This window comes from Pinus tabuliformis, chromosome J (assembly GCF_031772625.1).
Source record: "Pinus tabuliformis cultivar Carrire ecotype Pingquan chromosome J, CPIR1, whole genome shotgun sequence".
Classification (NCBI taxonomy): Eukaryota; Viridiplantae; Streptophyta; class Pinopsida; order Pinales; family Pinaceae; genus Pinus; species Pinus tabuliformis.
Genome location: NC_142295.1, coordinates 1463223756 through 1463242901, shown reverse-complemented (window position 1 = coordinate 1463242901; position 19146 = coordinate 1463223756). Strand labels below are relative to the sequence as shown.

The 19146-nt window shown below is 36.5% G+C and overlaps 1 protein-coding gene across 3 annotated transcripts in view; it reads left to right on the top strand.

Annotated features, from left to right (window-relative positions):
• LOC149232883 (uncharacterized) overlaps positions 1–14077 on the top strand; it is a 509382-nt gene extending 495305 nt beyond the window's left edge. For all 3 annotated transcript variants that reach the window (XM_089379539.1, XM_089379540.1, XM_089379538.1), the window contains 2 exons: positions 13100–13198; positions 13278–14077. In XM_089379539.1, the coding sequence (XP_089235665.1) occupies positions 13100–13198; positions 13278–13400 (222 nt within the window). In that variant the 3' untranslated portion in view covers positions 13401–14077. The remainder of the gene's footprint in view (positions 1–13099; positions 13199–13277) is intronic.
• The last annotated feature ends 5069 nt before the right edge of the window (positions 14078–19146 follow it).

The window sequence follows — 19146 nt, the reverse complement described above, 5'->3', positions numbered from 1 at the left end:
TATCAAATCAAAATGATATTCTAAAATCCCAGAAATTTGTGCAAGATACCTATACAAAGATCAATCTTCAAAGGCTATTAACCAGCAAATGCAAATAAAAGTAGCAAAGTATTAAGAACAATATTACCACATAAATCTGAAAAAGGAACACCATGATATGAAACTCCAAATTCTTTGCGTTCTATTAACCAGAAAAATTTACAAGAGCTTTCTTAGAGCAAGTACACGATTCATAAATCGCATCCAAATAACGGAAATAGGCCTCTCATTTATCGAAAGAGCCTCCACTCTAGCTTTGGGGTGAGGCTGAAGGGAAAAACTCTACCGATCATTCGTGTTTAAAAACACACATGAATTGGTGAGACTAAAAACCTCTTAGGATAGAAATCATCTTCAGAAAAATAAATTTACCTGGGTTTTTACATACATTTGTCTTACTAGGATCATTTACATTACAAAATGCAGAATGGGTTTACAAAACTCCAATGTCCATATAGATGATAATGATGAATCTGTGGATCATCTGAGTGCTCGAACATGATGGAAATCCATGCGCAAAAAGATGTATAGCTATGGGATAGTTGACATGGAGTGGTCAACAAGTTCCAAGTGTGCAATGTGCGTCTCTCCAACGGGGAATGTGTATCAATCAAGGAGACAATGCGTATGGGAAGAGGGAGTGAGTTGGGAAGAAGAGGGAGTGAACTCCCAGTCACTCAAGTCAACTTCCCCATACATTCACTTAACATTGTTTTTGGTGCATCTTGCTCCTGAACCTGTATTTGATGATATCTTGATCATAGGTCAATCTTTGAAAAGTATACTGCTCCATATAATTCATCTAGTAATTCATTGATCCTGGGAATAGGGTACCTACTTTTGATGGTCTTTTTGTTTAGTGCTTGGTAGTCAACACACATCCTCCACATGCCATCCTTCTTTTTCACCAAAACCACCAACAAGGCGAATGGACTTGAGTTGGGTCTGATGTGACCAATCGCGAGCAATTATTGTATTGCATTTTCTACCTCGTGCTAAAAATTCTTTCGGTACCAAAATGGTGCAGTGATTACAAGTTTGGCCCCTTCTTCCAACTCTATAATATGTTCAAATCCTCTTTTAGGAGGTCATCCTTGGGGAATATCATCAAATACCTGGCCATGCTTGTCTTGCACTTGTTGAATGTTTGCTTTGTATTGCGGCCTTCTACTACTAGGCATCTTCCGGCTTGTAATCATGCATTCTGTAGTATATGCTACATCTCCATGCCTAAATATGGCCGCAATTCTTCTAACGGAAACGACTTGAGGACTGCCATTAGACATGCCTCTCAATACTACTTTACTGCCATTGCATACTTCAAAATCCATCTCCATTGCTTGGTAGTCCATGGTAAACTTTCCCAACGAGTATAACCATTGAACTCCCAACACTACATTGATATTTGCAAGATCTATTACATAAAAATCATTAGCGAAAGTATAATTACCAGGTGTTATGCTCAAAACTGGAATTACTCGTGTACAATCCAAGTTGTACCCATCCGCCACAATCACATTGAGACCCTCAAATTCATCTATGTGAAGACATATTTTTGCTACCAATGTTGCATCGATAAAATTATACGTAGCTCTGCCATCAACCAAAGTTGTAATGTGTTGTCCCTTGATAACTCCCCTAATCCTGAAAGTGTAGCACCTGGGGGTACCTGAAAGAGAAGCAATCTTAACTTCAGTCGAGTTTTCTTCTGCTCGAAGAGATTTTCCTCCTCTTTAGCTTCCTCCTATGGTTGTTCTTCCTTTGGACTGCTAGACTCAGCATTTGGGGTGGGTTCTTCTTCTTCATCATCGTTGTCAGAGACTACTTTAATGTAGTGGATCTTTTCTTTGCCTAAACAATGACGTCCTAGATCCCATGGTTCCTTGCAAGTGAAACAAAGCTTCTTCCACCTTAGTTCGCTTCAAGTTTCATCATCCAATCTATCCCTTTCAGGCCAATCACATTGAAAGGGTTTCTTCTCCTTATCTTTCTAAGGGATGAAAGGCATGGACAGGGCCTTAGATTTGCTCAATGCATTCCCCATATCATGAGTCTTCTTGATGGCATCTTGTAGAGTTGGAAGATCGAATGCCTTAACCCAACCTTGAAGGGGTTTTGATAGTCCTTCTGTGAAGAGTATGACTAGTCTTTCTTTAGATATGTCCATCACCATGACAACAGTTCTTTCAAATTTTGTGATGTACTCTTTCGATGATCTTGTCTGTTTGAGTTGTGCCAATTCTTTGAAGTGTAATTTTTGGGTCCTTTCAATCAAAATCTATCTATCAATCTTTGTGTAAAGTCTACATAAGAAGTGATGTTTGCAGGCCCCAACGTAACCAATCCATGATACTAGCATTCATGTGCTTCCCCTTCCAAATGTAGTGTGGCCTATGTTGCGGGGGAGCGCCCCCCCCTCGAACCCGCTCCCGAATCGCGCTCCGGGCAAGAGCGGCTCGGGAGCGCACTCCCGGACGGGAGCGATTTTCAGGAGCGCGCTCCCTCAAAAAAATTTACGCTCCCTGGTCTGTTAGGAATTGCCATAGGGAGCGATCGCTCCAGTGCTCCCGGATCGATTTTTAACGCCCGGGAGCGATCGCTCCCCGATCGCTCCCGGGCGTTAAAAATCGCTCCGGGAGCGATTCGCGCGGGACCGGGAGCAATCCGGCGGAAAAAAATTCCGCGGACCCGAAAAAAATAAATTTTAAAAAAAAAATTGGTTTTAAAAGGCCAATGGGCCAAAAAAATATTCATTGTTACTTCATTGAGCTTGAGTTTGCAGCTGGAGCAAGAGCAAAGGAACGAGGAGCAAGTGTTGAGGAGCGAGGAGCAAGTGCCAAGGAGCGAGGAGCAAGCCTGCAGAGATAAGTAACTTAATAATTTAGTTAGTTTAGCTGGTTAGGTAGTAATTTAATTAATTTAATTTAGCTTATTGAGTTTAAAAATCATGTATTTAAATTAAATTAATAAATTAAATTAATTAATCCCAATAAATTAAATTAATTTGCAGATTCAAGAATCAAAACCCTACAAACATCAAACACCATGGACCTGGCTATATTTCTTGGCATTTTCCTCTTCCTGGTCCCTTTTATGGTTATTATGGTGCTGGAGAGTAGGAAACGGAGGGGCCAAACTGAAGAGGGGGATGAAGAAGCTGGAGAAAGTCAAATTGGTGAAAACCCCGGTGAGGAGGAGCTGGAGGAGGGTGAACATGACCCTCAAAAAACTAAACAAGACCAAACTCCATTGTGGAAATATGTTAACAAGGCTAAAACAGTGAGAGGGGGTGGAACCACTAAATTTCATTGCCCCCATTGCAACACTGATTACACAGGTTCATACACCCGTGCTAGAAGACACCTCTGCGGGAAAAGGCCATGGGATGGAGACAAACAAATAGGAATCAAAACTTGTACAGTGGTGTCAGCGGCGGATAGAGCCAAATACATAAGAGAAGAGGAGGAAGCCCAATACAGATCAAAAAAATCAAGGGGTTTCTTTGAACCAAGCTCACACTCACAAAGAACTCCTTCAGCATCCTCCCAAGGCAGTGGATATGGAGGCACAGGGTCATCATCTTTAAGGCGTAGAACCATATCAGATTTCCTTGATGAGGGGTGTAGGAATGATGTGGATTCAAAGGTTTACAGGTTTCTCTATGCATGTGGGATACCATTCAATGTTCTTCGCTCACCTTATTGGCACGAAATGGTTTCTGCCATAAATGATGCCCCTAAAGGATACACGAGCCCTGGGTATGACAAGGCAAGAACCATTGGCCTTGATCATGAAAAAGCAAAAAAATCACATTCTTTGAATAGAATGACAAGTTCTTGGACTGACCATGGGGTGTCCATTGTATCTGATGGATGGACAAATGTAAAAGGCAAGCCATTGATAAGTGTTCTTGCTGTGTCTGTTAGTGGTCCCATCTTTCTAGCTGCACATGATTACTCAGACAAGTTCAAGACCACCATCAACATTGCAGAAGCATTACTTGAAACAATTGAGCGTATTGGCCCATACAATGTCATCCAAGTCATCACTGATAATGCTCCTAATTGTAAGGCAGCGGGAGAAATTATTGAGGATAAATACCCGAACATATTTTGGTCTGAAAGTTTGGTTCACACATTGAACCTTCTGTTGCATGATATTGTCAAGAACAAAAATGAACAATACCAATGGATTGGTGATTTGTACAAGAAAGGCAAACAAATGATAAAATTTATTACAAATCATAGCAATACCCATGGCCTTTTCCGCAGTCACTCGAGATTGGTGTTGTTGAAGATTGCGAAGACCAGATTTGGTAGCTATTACCTCACCTTCAGGCACCTTTTGAAGGTAAGAGAGGCATTAGCTAGCATGGTATCAAGTCCACATTGGCAGGTACTAAAGGAAAGGGCTACAAATGTAGCTGACATGGCAGGTTTTGAAATGGTGGAGGAGGCCGCTCTTGATGGGCAATTTTGGACAACTGTGAGGCAGGTATTGGATTTCACCAAGCCAATTTATCACATGATTCGGTTTGCAAATACAGACAAACCAGTGATTGGCGAGGTGTATGAGCAAATGGATACCATGTTGGGGGAAATAAAAGACATTGTTCATAATAGAGATCCCAACTTGTACAAAATGATTCATGATTGTGTGTGTGAACGGTGGAATAGGCTTAATCTTCCACTACATTGCTTGGCGTATATCCTTACGCCAAAATACTACTCTACATCTTGGTTGGGCCAACCTGCAGCAGGGGGTGGGGTTAGGACCAAACCCCATTTAGATCCAGAGGTAACTAAAGGATATTTGGAAGCATTAGAAAAGTTGGTACCTGACAGGGAGGAATGTGCAGCTGTGCGCCTTGAAATAGGCAGATACTTCAATGGCACTGGTTTGTATGGTAACTTCCATGCAATGGACGACAGAGATAGATTTGATACTCTCACATGGTGGGAAACATATGGCGGGCATGGACTTTTGCCAAAATTGGCAAAAAAAGTTCTTTCACAGGTTGTAAATACTTCTTCTGCAGAGAGGTGTTGGAGCACCTATAGCTACATACATAATGTGAAAAGAAATAGACTCAATGAAAACCGAGCAAAAAGCCTGGTTTATGTGCACTACAACTTGAGGTTGTTGAGTCATTACTGTGATTGGGCTTATGAGGATCCCACATATAAAGTTTGGGACAATCACCCAGAGGATGACAATTTGGAGGATGGCATTGTACATATTAAAGAACTGGAAGAGGAACTTGTAAGGGATGAAGATGAAGCAGCTGCAGCATCCATGCCACCTCCATCTCCACCTCCACCATCCAATAGCAGTGCTCGAGGTCCGAGTCTTGTTCCTTTGTTGTCGCCACCTCCATCTACACCCTCACGTGGAGGTTCTAGTTCTGGTCGTCGGTCTATGCGGGAGAGTCCTAGAAGACCACCACGACCTGCTTATACTCCTGGAGACTCTCGTGGCAAGGGCCACATGTAGATTCTGATTTACAGTTTACTTGTCTTTTTTAGTTTCTATTAGACTTTAGTTTTCATAACTATTGAGTTTTGAGTCCTTGACTCTTGACTCTTTCATATCATAATGATATTTTTTGTAAACAATATATCACTGTGACAATGAAAATTTGAAGTTTGAAGTTGGGCCTTGGCAATTATAACTCATTGGTAATGATGTGAACTATGAATATGATGCTTCGTGAAAGACTAAAGTTGTTTCATTTCATTTCATTATTCATGTTTCATTTTATAAATTTATAACATTTCATATCCTGTTAATAGTTAGAAGTTAGGATTTAGAAATATCTTAGATATTACTTCTTGTAATGGTTAAACTTAGCTTACAAGTACAACTTTGGTGATCAATGATGATAAATGTTATTGAATTTTCAATTTTGAAAGCTTGAAGTTGAAACTTTAAGATTGAATTTGATGAATCATGATTCATGATGATGAGACTCAATATGTTGCAGTTGTAATATGTATTTTACTAACTTGTGGACATGGTTGATGACGATTATAATTTCTAGATGATTGATGTGATATGGTTCAATGATCAATCTATGTTTTTTTATGTTTTTTATGTCTAATTCATCATTCTACATGTTTTTGTTGACATATATGTATCAAAAATTAAAAAATATAAAAAATATATATATTTTTAAAAAATCGCTCCCGGATTCGCTCCCAAACCGGGAGCTTCTGAAAATGGTCGCTCCCGCTCCCAAGCAACATTGAGTGTGGCAAATTGGATAGCATCTGCTTCTAGCATAGGATTGAGTTGTGTCAAAAATTCTATTACAGTTAATCAGTTATTATTCTCCCATCTTTAAACAAATTGTTTGTCCTAACAAATTATTTACTACAAAACGAATAAAACACAATTGCAAATTTCACCAATTCAATAACTACGGAAACTCTGATAGAAAACCAATCACAAAATAGACACAATATTTTTGGTTCAAACGTGTTGGAAACACTGAGAGGGAAGTGAATCAGTGTTTCTTTCCAATTAGTTAATTTTAATCTTCAAATCAACATCACATTACATAAACATTAAATAACACCATTCAACAATGCACAATAATGAAGACAGTAGACACGAAATTTTTAGGTGGAGACCCTTCCGGGAGAAAAACCACTGAACGCTTCTTAATATAGGTCTTTTCAATATTACATCAAAGGGAAGCTCCAACTTACGAATTTATAAGCTCCAATTGAAGGAGGCTCCAACACCCTGGGTTACAGGTTCTCAACTTGAAGGACACTCCAACGCCCTTGTTTGCAGGCTCGAACCTGAAGGATGCTCCCAGAGTCTTAATATACGTCTTGGATTGCATCACTTGGAAATTTCAATAGACATGAAACTTTGGAAGGAATTTGCTCTAGAGACCTTGATTAATTGATGCTCCTCACAGTTTGGGAGATATGATTGGTTAAAGATTGAAACCCCTTCTTATGGTCAAAATCCCCAAGATGAAATGATGTGGCAACTCCTCATTGGTTAAGAAATGTGCTCAAATAATGAGGCCAAGGAGGACTTTTAAACAAAGAATTTACTTAAATATTTGAAGTCAATTTTTGTATGTTTGAAGGGCATAAAATTAATTAATTTTTGGGAATAAGTTGGCTCCATTAGAAGACCATTCTCCACTACTATAAATTAAGGCTCAATTTTCCCTAAAATCACAACTCAACGTCCTATCTTTCATGAAGCTCTGTTACCTTTGAGTAGCTAGGCCAAGCAAGCAAAAGCATGTCAAATTCAGAGTACTTGGGATTTTAATTTTATTTTTGCTTTAAGGGCTTTTGCTGGGCAGAATGTGGAACTCAGACTTCTGATCTTGAGACAAATTACTGTGATATCTTCTGAGGCCTCTCGGTCCTTTTTCTGAAACTGATCTGCATGTTCCTGACGCATTTTCGTGGAGGTTCTGTGCACTGATTCAACCCTTCCTTCTGGCAAGAATTCAGCCTTTTGTAAGCCTAGATTTCGGTCCATTTCAGGACTACTATGTGGCATGAATAAAGCATAAAAATTATGTTCCGTGGCACTGTGTTTCAGGCCTGAGGGTTTTGATGCAATGTGATTGGACAAATTTCATGCCCTCTGCATTTTGGTGTATGGCCTGAATGCAAGAATTCCAAATGAATATACATACGAGTCATCTAAGCGTTGATGAGATGAGTCCTTGTGTTTTGGCAGCAAAGAATGTGAAGTCTGATTCAATGTTAACCATGAAGCTTATTACTACAGGAGCAATTTTACAAGTGAATTTTTGGTTGACAGAACTGATGATACGCAATGTTGTACGTATGGGTGCATTTTCCTGAGCCTAAGTGATGATTGTCAATCAATTTATTGGTGCATGCCTCCGAATAGTGATTGCTGTAGCAGAAATGATGATTGATCTGGTATGTTGGCAACCTGTAGTGCTATGTCATGCAAAGATGGCAGAGGTTGTGCACATGGAGTGAGGCCCATTCACCTGTGTGCAAATCAAATGCGATGGAGATATATAGTCAAATGATCTGCATCCCTGTGCAATGAGATCGAATTCCCTTGGTTGCTGGAGGATCCATGTTTTGAGCGATAAACAAAACTCATTGTTCGATGGAAGATCCATATCTTTGATGCAAAACTCCCCGTGGTTGCTTGATGATCCACATTGTCAAGCAACAAGCCAAATATCCTCATCATTGAGAATGGAAAAATGTGGGTGAGATGAATTTTTCCTAGCCAGCAATAAAGGCAAGGCTATATCCTGAGGAAATGACATTGCCAACAATAAGAGAGAAAGCAAGCTACAGAAATCAAAATTTTCCATCAGTACGAGAAGAAGCCTAATGCATCGGTGCTAGATAAAGCAAAACTGTGAGTAAGAAAGGTAGTCCTTGATCCAGAAAAATTTATCGCTCGGCCAAGATCTCTCACATGAGAAGATTATTTGGATATGTTACATAACATCACCATAAGATTCCTGAACGTTGTAGTCCTGTCGGGCAGTAGAATTAAGGTGATATTGCTTCAGATAGAGTTTAGCATGATAGGTTGATTGTATATAGAACTGCCAGGTTTGTACCTCCATGTAAATGTCTGCATTTGAACTGGAGTGTAATGCACACAAATGCAAAGCGATTAATAATGGTATATCCATTTAGTTGAGTTAGGAGCCAGGAGCTCATACGAGGACACAGATTCGATCATCTACCTGACAGGTCTCACCATATTTTTATTGCCAATCTATCGCATTGTTAACAGACCGTTGAGAGCGCTTTTGTAGCATCATAGCTTGAAAAGACTCAATTTCTAGAAGGGCGCCCGTAAAGAGATATTTTGTCAAATATATATATATTACTATGGTTATTTTTAATTTATGGAATCATTATTCACCCAAATTGAGATTTGGAAGAAACTGAGCAATCAGGGTTCAATGATGGACGCTGCAATCTGATGCTAGTATATCATAGTTTATGAGCCTAGATATGATAATGATGGTCGTATATAACTGTTGAGGCTTGGTCAGTTATGTATGACGTTTTTGAGCAGAGATGTTGAGACACTTTTTGGCAGAGTTATTTATGCAGGGTCTCCCAGTGAGAGTATGTTGCTGAGCTAGGGTTTGATATATGTGATGAGCAGAGGTCTTGTTATTAGACAAGTTGATGTATAGATTGAACAAAAGCAGAGTTGATCAAGCAAAGATTATATTGCAGTATTAATTTTGAGAGTAGGTGGATCCAGTCCGAAAATGTTAATTTTAGGCAACAATGGTATGTTTTATGCTTTAGAGCAATTTTACTTCAATTTCTTTATTAGCCCAATATCAATATCCAGTTTAGCAATCACATCAATGTGATAGTAAAATGCAGATAGAACATAAACATAAACAGTAGAAGACAAGCCAAGACAAGAGGACACAAGATGTGACACCAGCCAGGGACAAACCCCAATGTGGGGAAACCCTTGATCGATTATTTTTATATTCTTCAATAGTTCAGCAAAGAGAGAGATCTTTAGATCAATGCTACACCTCTCGAAGAGAGGAATCCAAGAAAAATATCAGCAGTCATAAATAAGATGACCCATGTGGAGTTTGGCCCTAGTTGCCAATTTTAACACTCCCTCTGTTTAGAATCACCAAATTGAGGAGAAGACACAAAAGTTGGTGCAACAGGAATTACATGTGTAGACATAAAAGGTAGGTGCATGAGTAGATGCAAAAGTAGGTGCAAGAGGAATTTCATCAAGAAGATGGATTTTTTCTTGAGAAGTGGTGAACATCCTTTTCCAAATAGTTAATTAGTGTTTCCTTCTCCTTTTAGCAATCCAAGGTTTGGAAGTTGCAAGCATAAGTTTCTTTGACTTCCAACCTTAAAAAAAATTATCATACTTCAAAATAAGAAGGAAAAAAAGTGATTCTGTAATGCAATCCTTTATTGGACCTTCAATGCCTCTTAGTTTACTTACTTTTTGTATAAGCTCTTGAATTGATGTCACAAATCCTAGGGGAGGAAGGAGTAGATCGTAATCATGCTTCAAGTCTTGATAATCATCAAGGAGACGGACATTGTCATTTTGAAGTGGTACAGTGTCCTCATGAAGGTCGGTAATAAAGTTGTGCAATAAAGAGCTTGATTTTGAAGTCAGATACAGGGTTCCTACCGTGAAACAACCTGCTTTCTATTAGCTTTCCACAGTTACATAATAATATCTTGCATATTGGCTTTAATATCTTGCAATAAAACAACTTCATTACAAAGTTGAGAACTAACTCATTATGCTTGGTAATGTTGTCATGTATAGTGGCATTCTTCTCAACATTTTTTAAACAATTTTGTTTTTGCACAAAGAAATGTAAATCCTCTTCCTCATCAAGATCAATGATAATAAAATTATGCAATATTTAACTATCAATTTATGGACAAGAAATTGCCATGTGTCTAGATGAGTGCGAAATGCAAAAATCCTTGTGCAAAAAAACAAAGATGCCCTCTCTTTTTTGCACAAAAGAATTTAAATCCTTGTCCTCATCAGGATCAATGATAATAAAATCATGCAATATGTAACTATATATTTATGGACAAGAAGTTTCCATGTGTCTAGATAAGTGTGCGAAGTGCAAAAATCTTTGCGCAAAAAAACAAAAATGCCCTCTATCACAGCCCCACATTGTGGGCAGTTACGACCACCATGGGCATTGTGCAGCGCCCGCACAATTTCACCTTTTAAAGTTACTTTCACCTGGACTACGCCTACTTCCAACACTTCAATTTTTCGTTAAGTGTTCACTTCTTTAATTATGCAACGAAATTTAATTTACTTTACTAAGTACTTCATTTATATTCAATCATTCAATTCTGTGATATTCAATAATGTGTGATATTGTAAACAACAGTCATAAACAACAATATATATGGGAGGGGGCAACTCCCCAAAGTAGTTCGCCCCAATCTTATTACTTCTACAAATATAATACAAAGTATATTTTACAAAGTTACAAAGGCGTGGCAGTTGCATGGTCCAAACCAGCGACTCGTCCACCCTGCTTATAAAATTGTGCAACTCTTGTCCGCATTGTTCTACCCAAGTCTGTTGCACGTTCTGCATGTACGTTTTGTTTGTGCGTTCTACCCAAGTCTGTTTGCACATCGACCTACCCAGAAACCCCAAAAATTCGGCCCAAAACAAAGACGAACAAACTTTGCCCAATCATGCTAGCTCACAGGGTGAGCCCCACCTTGCCTGCACCCTCTTGCTGCGTCCTTCTAACCTTTGTGTGAACTTCCAGTTTTCTGTGATATCGCAGTTCACTTTGTTTTGCGATTTACTTGGTCGAACTTCCTTGCCTTTGATCGAGCTCCCTCTCTCCAATATATATAAGTGTTCTTGCCTTTCCATTTTATGTGGCGGACACCCCTTCATTGGTTCAAGCTGACCCTTAAGTTTTGTGTCGAACACCCCTTCATGGGCGAGCACACCCCTGGGCCAACCTACCTATGGGATAGTCAGGCGCCCCTCCCTGGGCGCTTTGCTCGTCGCACATGCTACCCGAACTTGGTCGCTTGCTTGCCGTGTACTCCAAGTCGTCGTTCGCCCGTCACACCCTGCTTGCTCCCTCGCTGCCGCGTCGCATCTGCCTACCCACTATGCTTGGTGCCCGAGCACCCTTTGGTGTGGGCACGCCCATGGGCACGGGTCCACAACTCAGTCACTATAAGTTTCCGATGTGCGCACTCCTTGTCTAAGTTGTGTGGGCGCCCTTCACTCTAGAACGTTCCCGCCTCTCAACTCACCCTCCAATGTGCATGTGTCGCCACCAAGTCACCTCATCGCATAGGTGGGTGCCCTGCCTTCGTGTGGGTGCGCCCATCATGCGCTCTTCCCTAACTCGGTCCAACTTCGGTTTTTTGACTCTCCAAGTGTTTGTGGGCGGTCATGAGCGTCCATTGGCCTTGGTGCCAACTCGAGCCCCTGACACCTTCTCTTCTTTCAAAATCTAATTTTTTCCATCAAAAAAAAATCTAAAAAGAAAACAAACAAAAACAAAGTAAAATTAAGTATTGTAAATTTATATAAAAAGAAGTAAAATTAAGTATTGTAAATTTAAAAAAATGGCCTCCTCACTTTCAGAAAAAGGGTCTTTTCAAACTAACAACTCTCATATTTACTCTCCAAAAATATTCTTGTACCTAATCACTATTTTATTTTATTTTAAATTTCACTAAATTTACTGTGGCACTGGTTTCTCTTTCATTACACATGTTTTACTTTTGCTTTTAAGTTGTTGATGTTACCCTTCTTTTTTTTCTAATATAAAAAATGGAGAGGAGATTTGAATCATGTTATGGTCTTTTTTGGTTAAAACATTTAACCAACCAAGAGAGTTAATATATTATTTGACAAAATTAAGCTAGAAACAACATAATTCCATCCAAAGTAACTTTCAGATCATGTTGGTATCTATGATGATATCATCATCATTATTTAAAAAAGGAAAATCAGTGAGTCCTTTGTCATCACTTTTAAACATTTAAAAACATATTTATGTGGACTCATTTGCAACCGCCTGTTACTGTTGTGGGTGGGCAAAGTGGATGAGACTGGCGGCAGAGTGCAGTGAGAAACACCGATCTCATGGATAACTATGGAAGCTCCACAGTGTGCCCTCCTTCGTGTTGCGTTCTCCAAGCCCGAGAGGGCGTGGTGACTAATTGTGACCACTGTGAAATTGCACTATCGTTTTCCATTGCCTATTTATCTGTCTTCTTGAAGAGTGGTTATGCTTTTCTTTGCTTCATACTTAGAAATCATGTCTCCTCTTACTTCGAGTCACTTATTAACATGTCGATAAAGAGTTTTCCAATTGCCATTGTTGGAGACTTGAGGTTGAAACCAAACAAATTGCTGCCTATACATTCATTCATAAGCCCTGCTATATTTGCTCTATATTAAGCATCGTTAATGGACTGTTTTGAGTTTTTGGGCTCTATGTTATTCGTGAGCATCTAATCTAGCACTGAAGACAATTATGTATTTTCTGGAACAGGCACCACTTGCCCCAGATATCAACTTTGAAAAGTTGGGCCGTCAATTTGAATTTACAAGTGGGACAATCAGTGCAGCGGTTATACGGGCAGCTGCAGAGGTATGTTATTACGAGTTTGGTCTCTCTCTCTCTATCTGTGGCTGGGTAAGTGTGCTGATAACAGACTTACATAATACAGGCTGCACTACGACCCAAAGAAGCGCACAGGATAACAATGAAAGATCTGGTCAATGCTGCTGAAGCAGAACAGGAACACATGCGAGATGAACTCACTGAAACTGTGCTTCGTTCTTTTGTTTAGAATCTAACGAGATTTTTTAGCTCTGCCTCATCGCAACAGGTGAACTGTTATAGAATCATGTCGGTTCTGTTTCTTTGATAGACTTGTTCAAATTGGCATGTAAACCTGAACAACTGTGCAAACTCGAGTATTCGCGAACAGATTCAAGAATGTGTCAAACTTTCTGCCCTGATTAGTATTTTTATGGTGGTCTTTGTGACGCTTGTTAACAACAAGCTTAGAGGGGCAATGGCATCTGTTTTTCCCTGTGGATTAGAGGGTCAGTGCTATCATTTTTCCCTTTGGATGAGGGGGGCAGTGCTATCATTTTTCCCTCTGGATGAGGGGGGCAGTGCTATCTTATTTTTCCTATGGATTAAAGACTATATAAGGGGAATTTAGAAGTAATCTTTCTCAGATCCAAAGATGATTAAGCTACAGAGAATGTACGTAACAAGAAAATTACTATTGATCTTTTAATTAAAAATCATTTATTCAAAATTTTACGAAGGGAAATTGAAACCATACTTTCAGGGACAAAAAAAAATGAACATGTTCTATTAGAGGAGACATGTTTCCCTACTCTATTCGATACCATACTCTGAATACTGTGACAAGTATATTCACAACTCTCAGGCTTTTACCATGTCGTAGGTATTATCCGCATAGATTGATTTTAATATTGAATTTATTAATCATCGAGAGTCATTAAATTTTAAATTATTTTAAATTTTACGCGGTGTAGATTTGTTTATTAAAAAAAAAATTTAAAAATTGCACAATAAGGGATCTGATCATCCTTATCATTTTAGTGTTAGATAGATTTAAAGTTAAAATAGATTTATATTGATTTTTTATGTATTTGCATTATGAATTAATCAAGATGGACTTGCGCTGGTTCTTTATATATATATACAATGAATTAATTCCATGTTGAAAGAATTATACATTTTTTAATTTTGTACTAATACATCAATAAAATGTTTTGGCAATATAATTTTTTATGAAATTTGTGAATGCATAATTTAATGGCTAGTCTAACTTATAGATGAAATATTCTTTTTTGTAGATTCAGCACCTTCAAAAACCCTGGGCTCTTAAATTATACAGATTAAACAACTTAACCACAAGTTTTTAGAAATCCCTGCCAATTTTTAGTTAAAATTGATCAAAGAAAAGTCATTTCTTCAATAGGTTAGACTACTAAATTAATTCAATGCTTTGATAATCCCCTTGAGCAGTGGGATTGTGTAATCTTAAACTTGTAATTTCAACAAAATTGAATAAAATTGACCAAAAATATACTCAAAAAGTGACCACAGCACAAAATAATTTATAACCTAAATTTTGAAATATTTTATTTAAACCCAAATTAAATACACATTTCAATGACACATTAATTGATATTGATATTTTTAAAATGACACATTTCAATTTCATATTCAAAATGGAATAAATACACATTTTCATAAGCAGTTGAAATATTTTATTTCCAATTATTCTTTTTTAGGGAGAACGAGTTGACATAAAATTATTTTATTGAAGCTGGTTATTGAAATATTTTATCTATGGATAATATTAAAAAAGTTTAAAAATTTATCACTTTATAGATATATATGAAATTGATATTGAAATACGTTACTTAATTTGAATATTCAAATATTATATTAAAAGTTTTAGTAAAAATATTTTTGTTAGAAGTAAAAGAATTATATAGCATCAAGTGAAAGTATAATTATTTTTTTTGAACTTTTAGTTACTTTATCTATTTATATAAAGTTGATATAAAATTATGTTATTAACATGGGTATTAAAATATTTTATTTATGGTTGATATTGAAATATATATATATTTTTTTTTTATATGTCAATTTTGTGTTAAGCATATACATTTCCTTTATACAATTAAGTATCAACAACAACAACAATAATATCAATCAAAGTGTCAAACAAGTACAATGAGTGAGATTATTGATGTTTCATAATTCTTCTAATTAAACTTAACCAAATAATTAAATTTAGTTTTGTCTTTGAACAATGTTTTTTTATTTAGTAAATATTTTATTTTTATTTGAAAATGGCAATGTTTCAACTCCAAGTTGAGTATAGAAAGAATTACAAATTTCCCTCTTATTGGGGTATAGAATGCACCTCTTGATATAACAATTAATAAGAATATAGTGAAAATTGTATAAGCAACCCCTTCCTATTTTCTTCTAACTAAGATCAAATAAATACATGTGACTAAAAAAACTAATTTTAGTAACATAGATCACATTCCCATATCCAAGTGCTAAAAAAGGGACCTTTGCCATGGCTTCAAGGAAGAGTAGTTCCAAGTACAAGGGATCAACGGTATTTGTATAAATAAGGTCGAGAAATTACGAGAGTTCAACCATTTGTGGTAGTCTTGGTGAATATGTAATCGTACAAACATATCCCCTTCTTAAGGAGTTTTCGAAGATATTACCAATATGGGCATGAACATATTAGGATTATTATGGGAACTTCTCTTTAAACTAAATTGGCATGGGAAGGTTATGTATGTGGCAAGTTTGGTTTTTTTAATTCATAAAAGAAATGATTTTCTATTTCATAATTATTATTTATCTAAATATCTTACTCAAAAATTTTTGGTAATAGCGGGTGAGCGCATGGAGTTGGGTTACACTTTTTGGTAAAGTGAGGGCGCGTTTTAGTGAAAAAAGGGTGCTCGATTGAGTTGTTTTCGCGCTTAAAAATAGTTCGATCAGGTGTTTAAAAAAACTTTCAATTGAGTCATTTTCTAACCAAAGTTAAAGGTTCAATTGAGAGTTAAGGCTTGATCGAACTATGTAGTTCGATCGAGCTCTATGGCTCGATTGAGTGCTTTGGCTCGATCGAGCGCTTTTTCTTATTAAAAGCCCAAGCTGCAGCTTGCGTATGTCATTTTGCTCAGAACGCAAGAAAAAAAGGAGTTTGACGAAAGATTTCTAGCTCGACCGAGATGGAGGAACTCAATCCAACTACCCATCAACCCCGCCAACAACCTAGGGGCTCAAGCCAAGGTAGGTTTCTTGTCATTTTTCTTTCTTTAAAAAAAAAAAAAAAAAAAAACCTACCATATAGAATCTACAAAAAGCAATCACGAAAACCACCATGAAAACCACAAAAACCACTATGAAAACCCTTAACCACCCAAAAAAATGATAATTTAGGTTTTAAATTTTTTTATTTCATTGTATAAGTTATTTGCAATGGTAACATGTTTATTATTAATACTTGATATGGTAAAAAGCTTTATTTTTTAATTATTTTAGGTTTTAAAGTATTTTTTAGGAATTTAGTGAAATAAATTTTCAAAAAAATGATTTTTTGTTAAAAAATGCATTTTAAATTTCAAGCAAATTTGACTATGCCCAACAAAATTCCAAAACATAAAACAGCTAAACTATAACCAATAAATATATAAATTAGGAGCTTTAGATTGACATGGAGAGCAGTTGTGCATAAGCTGTATGAAGAGGTGAAAGTCAAAATTAGAACTTTAGCAGGCATTTCTGAAAGTTTTAGAAGCGATATCGGGTTCAAGCAAGGTTGCCCACTATCTCCTACCTTTTTTTGTTTATATATCGACAAGCTTGAGGAGTGGCTAAATTCACAAGGGGGTGATGTTTTCTATTTGTGCAAGTTTGTTATAAGGCTTCTTTTGTATGCAGATGACCTTATTCTAATTGCTAAATTGGCTCTTGGTTTGCAAGAGCACTTACTATCCCTTGAGCATTTTTGTAGAAGTGTGGGGATGCAAGTCAATATCAGCAAAACAAAAGTAGTGGTCTTCTCTAAGAAAAGAAAACATAACCAGCATAAGTTCTACTTTGAAGGCAACATTTTGGAAGAAGTTGCGGATTACAAGTACCTCGGAATTGACTTCAACAAAAATCTAAGCTAGAATGGTTATAGAAAGAAAAGAACTTTGGGGGGTTGGAAAGCATTTTATGTTTTTCAAAATAGGTGTAGAGAGGCAGAGTTATGGGACTGGAAGACCACTCAAACTCTTTTTGGGCTTCTAGTGATTCTGGTGATTCTTTATGGTTGTGAACTGTGGGCTAGCAATACCTCCGACATGCAGTGGAGACAAATTGAGAAAATTCAGAAGCATTTGATTACAAACAAATTTAAGATTAAAAGTGCAGTTCCTTATGATGTCTTGTTAAGTGAAACAAGGACACTTGTATTGAAGCAATTGTTATGGTGCGAGTCATAAGGTATTTAAAAAAAAATTGAGCAAATGGAAGAGGGTAGATGGCCTAAGGTTGTCTTTAATGATAGATTGTGCAAGAGCAAAAAAACTTGGATGCAGCAAAATAACAAATGGTTTAGTAAATGGGGTATTTGCTTGAGCGCGTGTCCCATAAACAGCAAAGAGATAAAAGCTTATGTTATGGAAAAGTTCCAAAAACTTACTTGGGATAAGGAGCTAGGAAGAAAGAAAAAGTATTATATTGAAGTGTTTAATCTCACTCATAATCATCAACCAAAAGCATACATAGAGGCCAATATCTCTTGGAGAGCCAAAATTCTTATTGCTCAGTTAAGGACTAATTCTCATCAACTCCGTTGTGAAACAGGGCGTTGGAAAAGGTCAAAGGAAGTGTGGGAGGAAAGGGTATGCATTTTTTGTTCTTCCGGAAAAGTGGAAACAGAAAAACATTTCATTTTAAAATGTGAGGCCTTCAAAAACAACAAGGAAAGTTGTGCAGATATGCTGGCAGCTAGCTCTTGGGATAATCTATTTAGCGAGGGGTTTGACGAGAAGCTGGAAACATTTATTGTGAAGCTTCACAGAAAAATGGCCGAATACATCGAGCAAATGAAGAAGCAATCTATCCCATAGGCTATCTTTAGCCTCGTGGACGTTAAAATAATTTCTTTCTTTCTTTCTTTCTTGCTAATGAATATGGTTACTCACTCTATTAAATCAAATAAGAAATTTTATTTTATTTTTTATTTTAAATTTAAATTAATTTATATTCTAAATACTTTTATAATAATAAATATAGTAATTTGTTTTAAAAAATAATTTTACTAAAATAAAATATTAGTTTTTTGTTATTTAATTAAATTTTATTAACCATATATGTATAGAATAAGATAACATAACTATATATATAGCTATACATAATATAATTATATAATTATAACATATAAAAAATATAACATCTAGTATATAACATTTATAATGTGATTTTTACGAAAAGAATTTCAATATATAATTATGTATCACAGAAGCCTAAATTCAAAGACATTTAACATATAACTATATTTAACATCTGTTATATATATATATAGAGAGAGAGAGAGAGAGATAAAGCATGTAGCGTAACTATATATAACATAGCTATATATATATATATATATATAAAACATGTAGCGTAACTATATATAACATAGCTATAGATATAACATCACACACACATATATAAAATTTAACATAGTTTTATAACTATTTAACATAATGTGCTTTTTATAATAACATAAGATGGGTGATGCTCAATAATTTTTTAAGACTCGAGTTTATCTATAAACTGTAATTTTCCTTAAATTTTCTATTAATCATATTTGTAGAATTATTTAATATAATGATATGACAACTATATATCTCGTAGTTCTCGCCCTTATTAAATTTATTAGTTGAGTAATGACTTTGTAACTTATACTTCTTGTATTTTGATTTAACTATATATATAATTTCAAGTTTCAACAATGCATAATTGATGCATACATT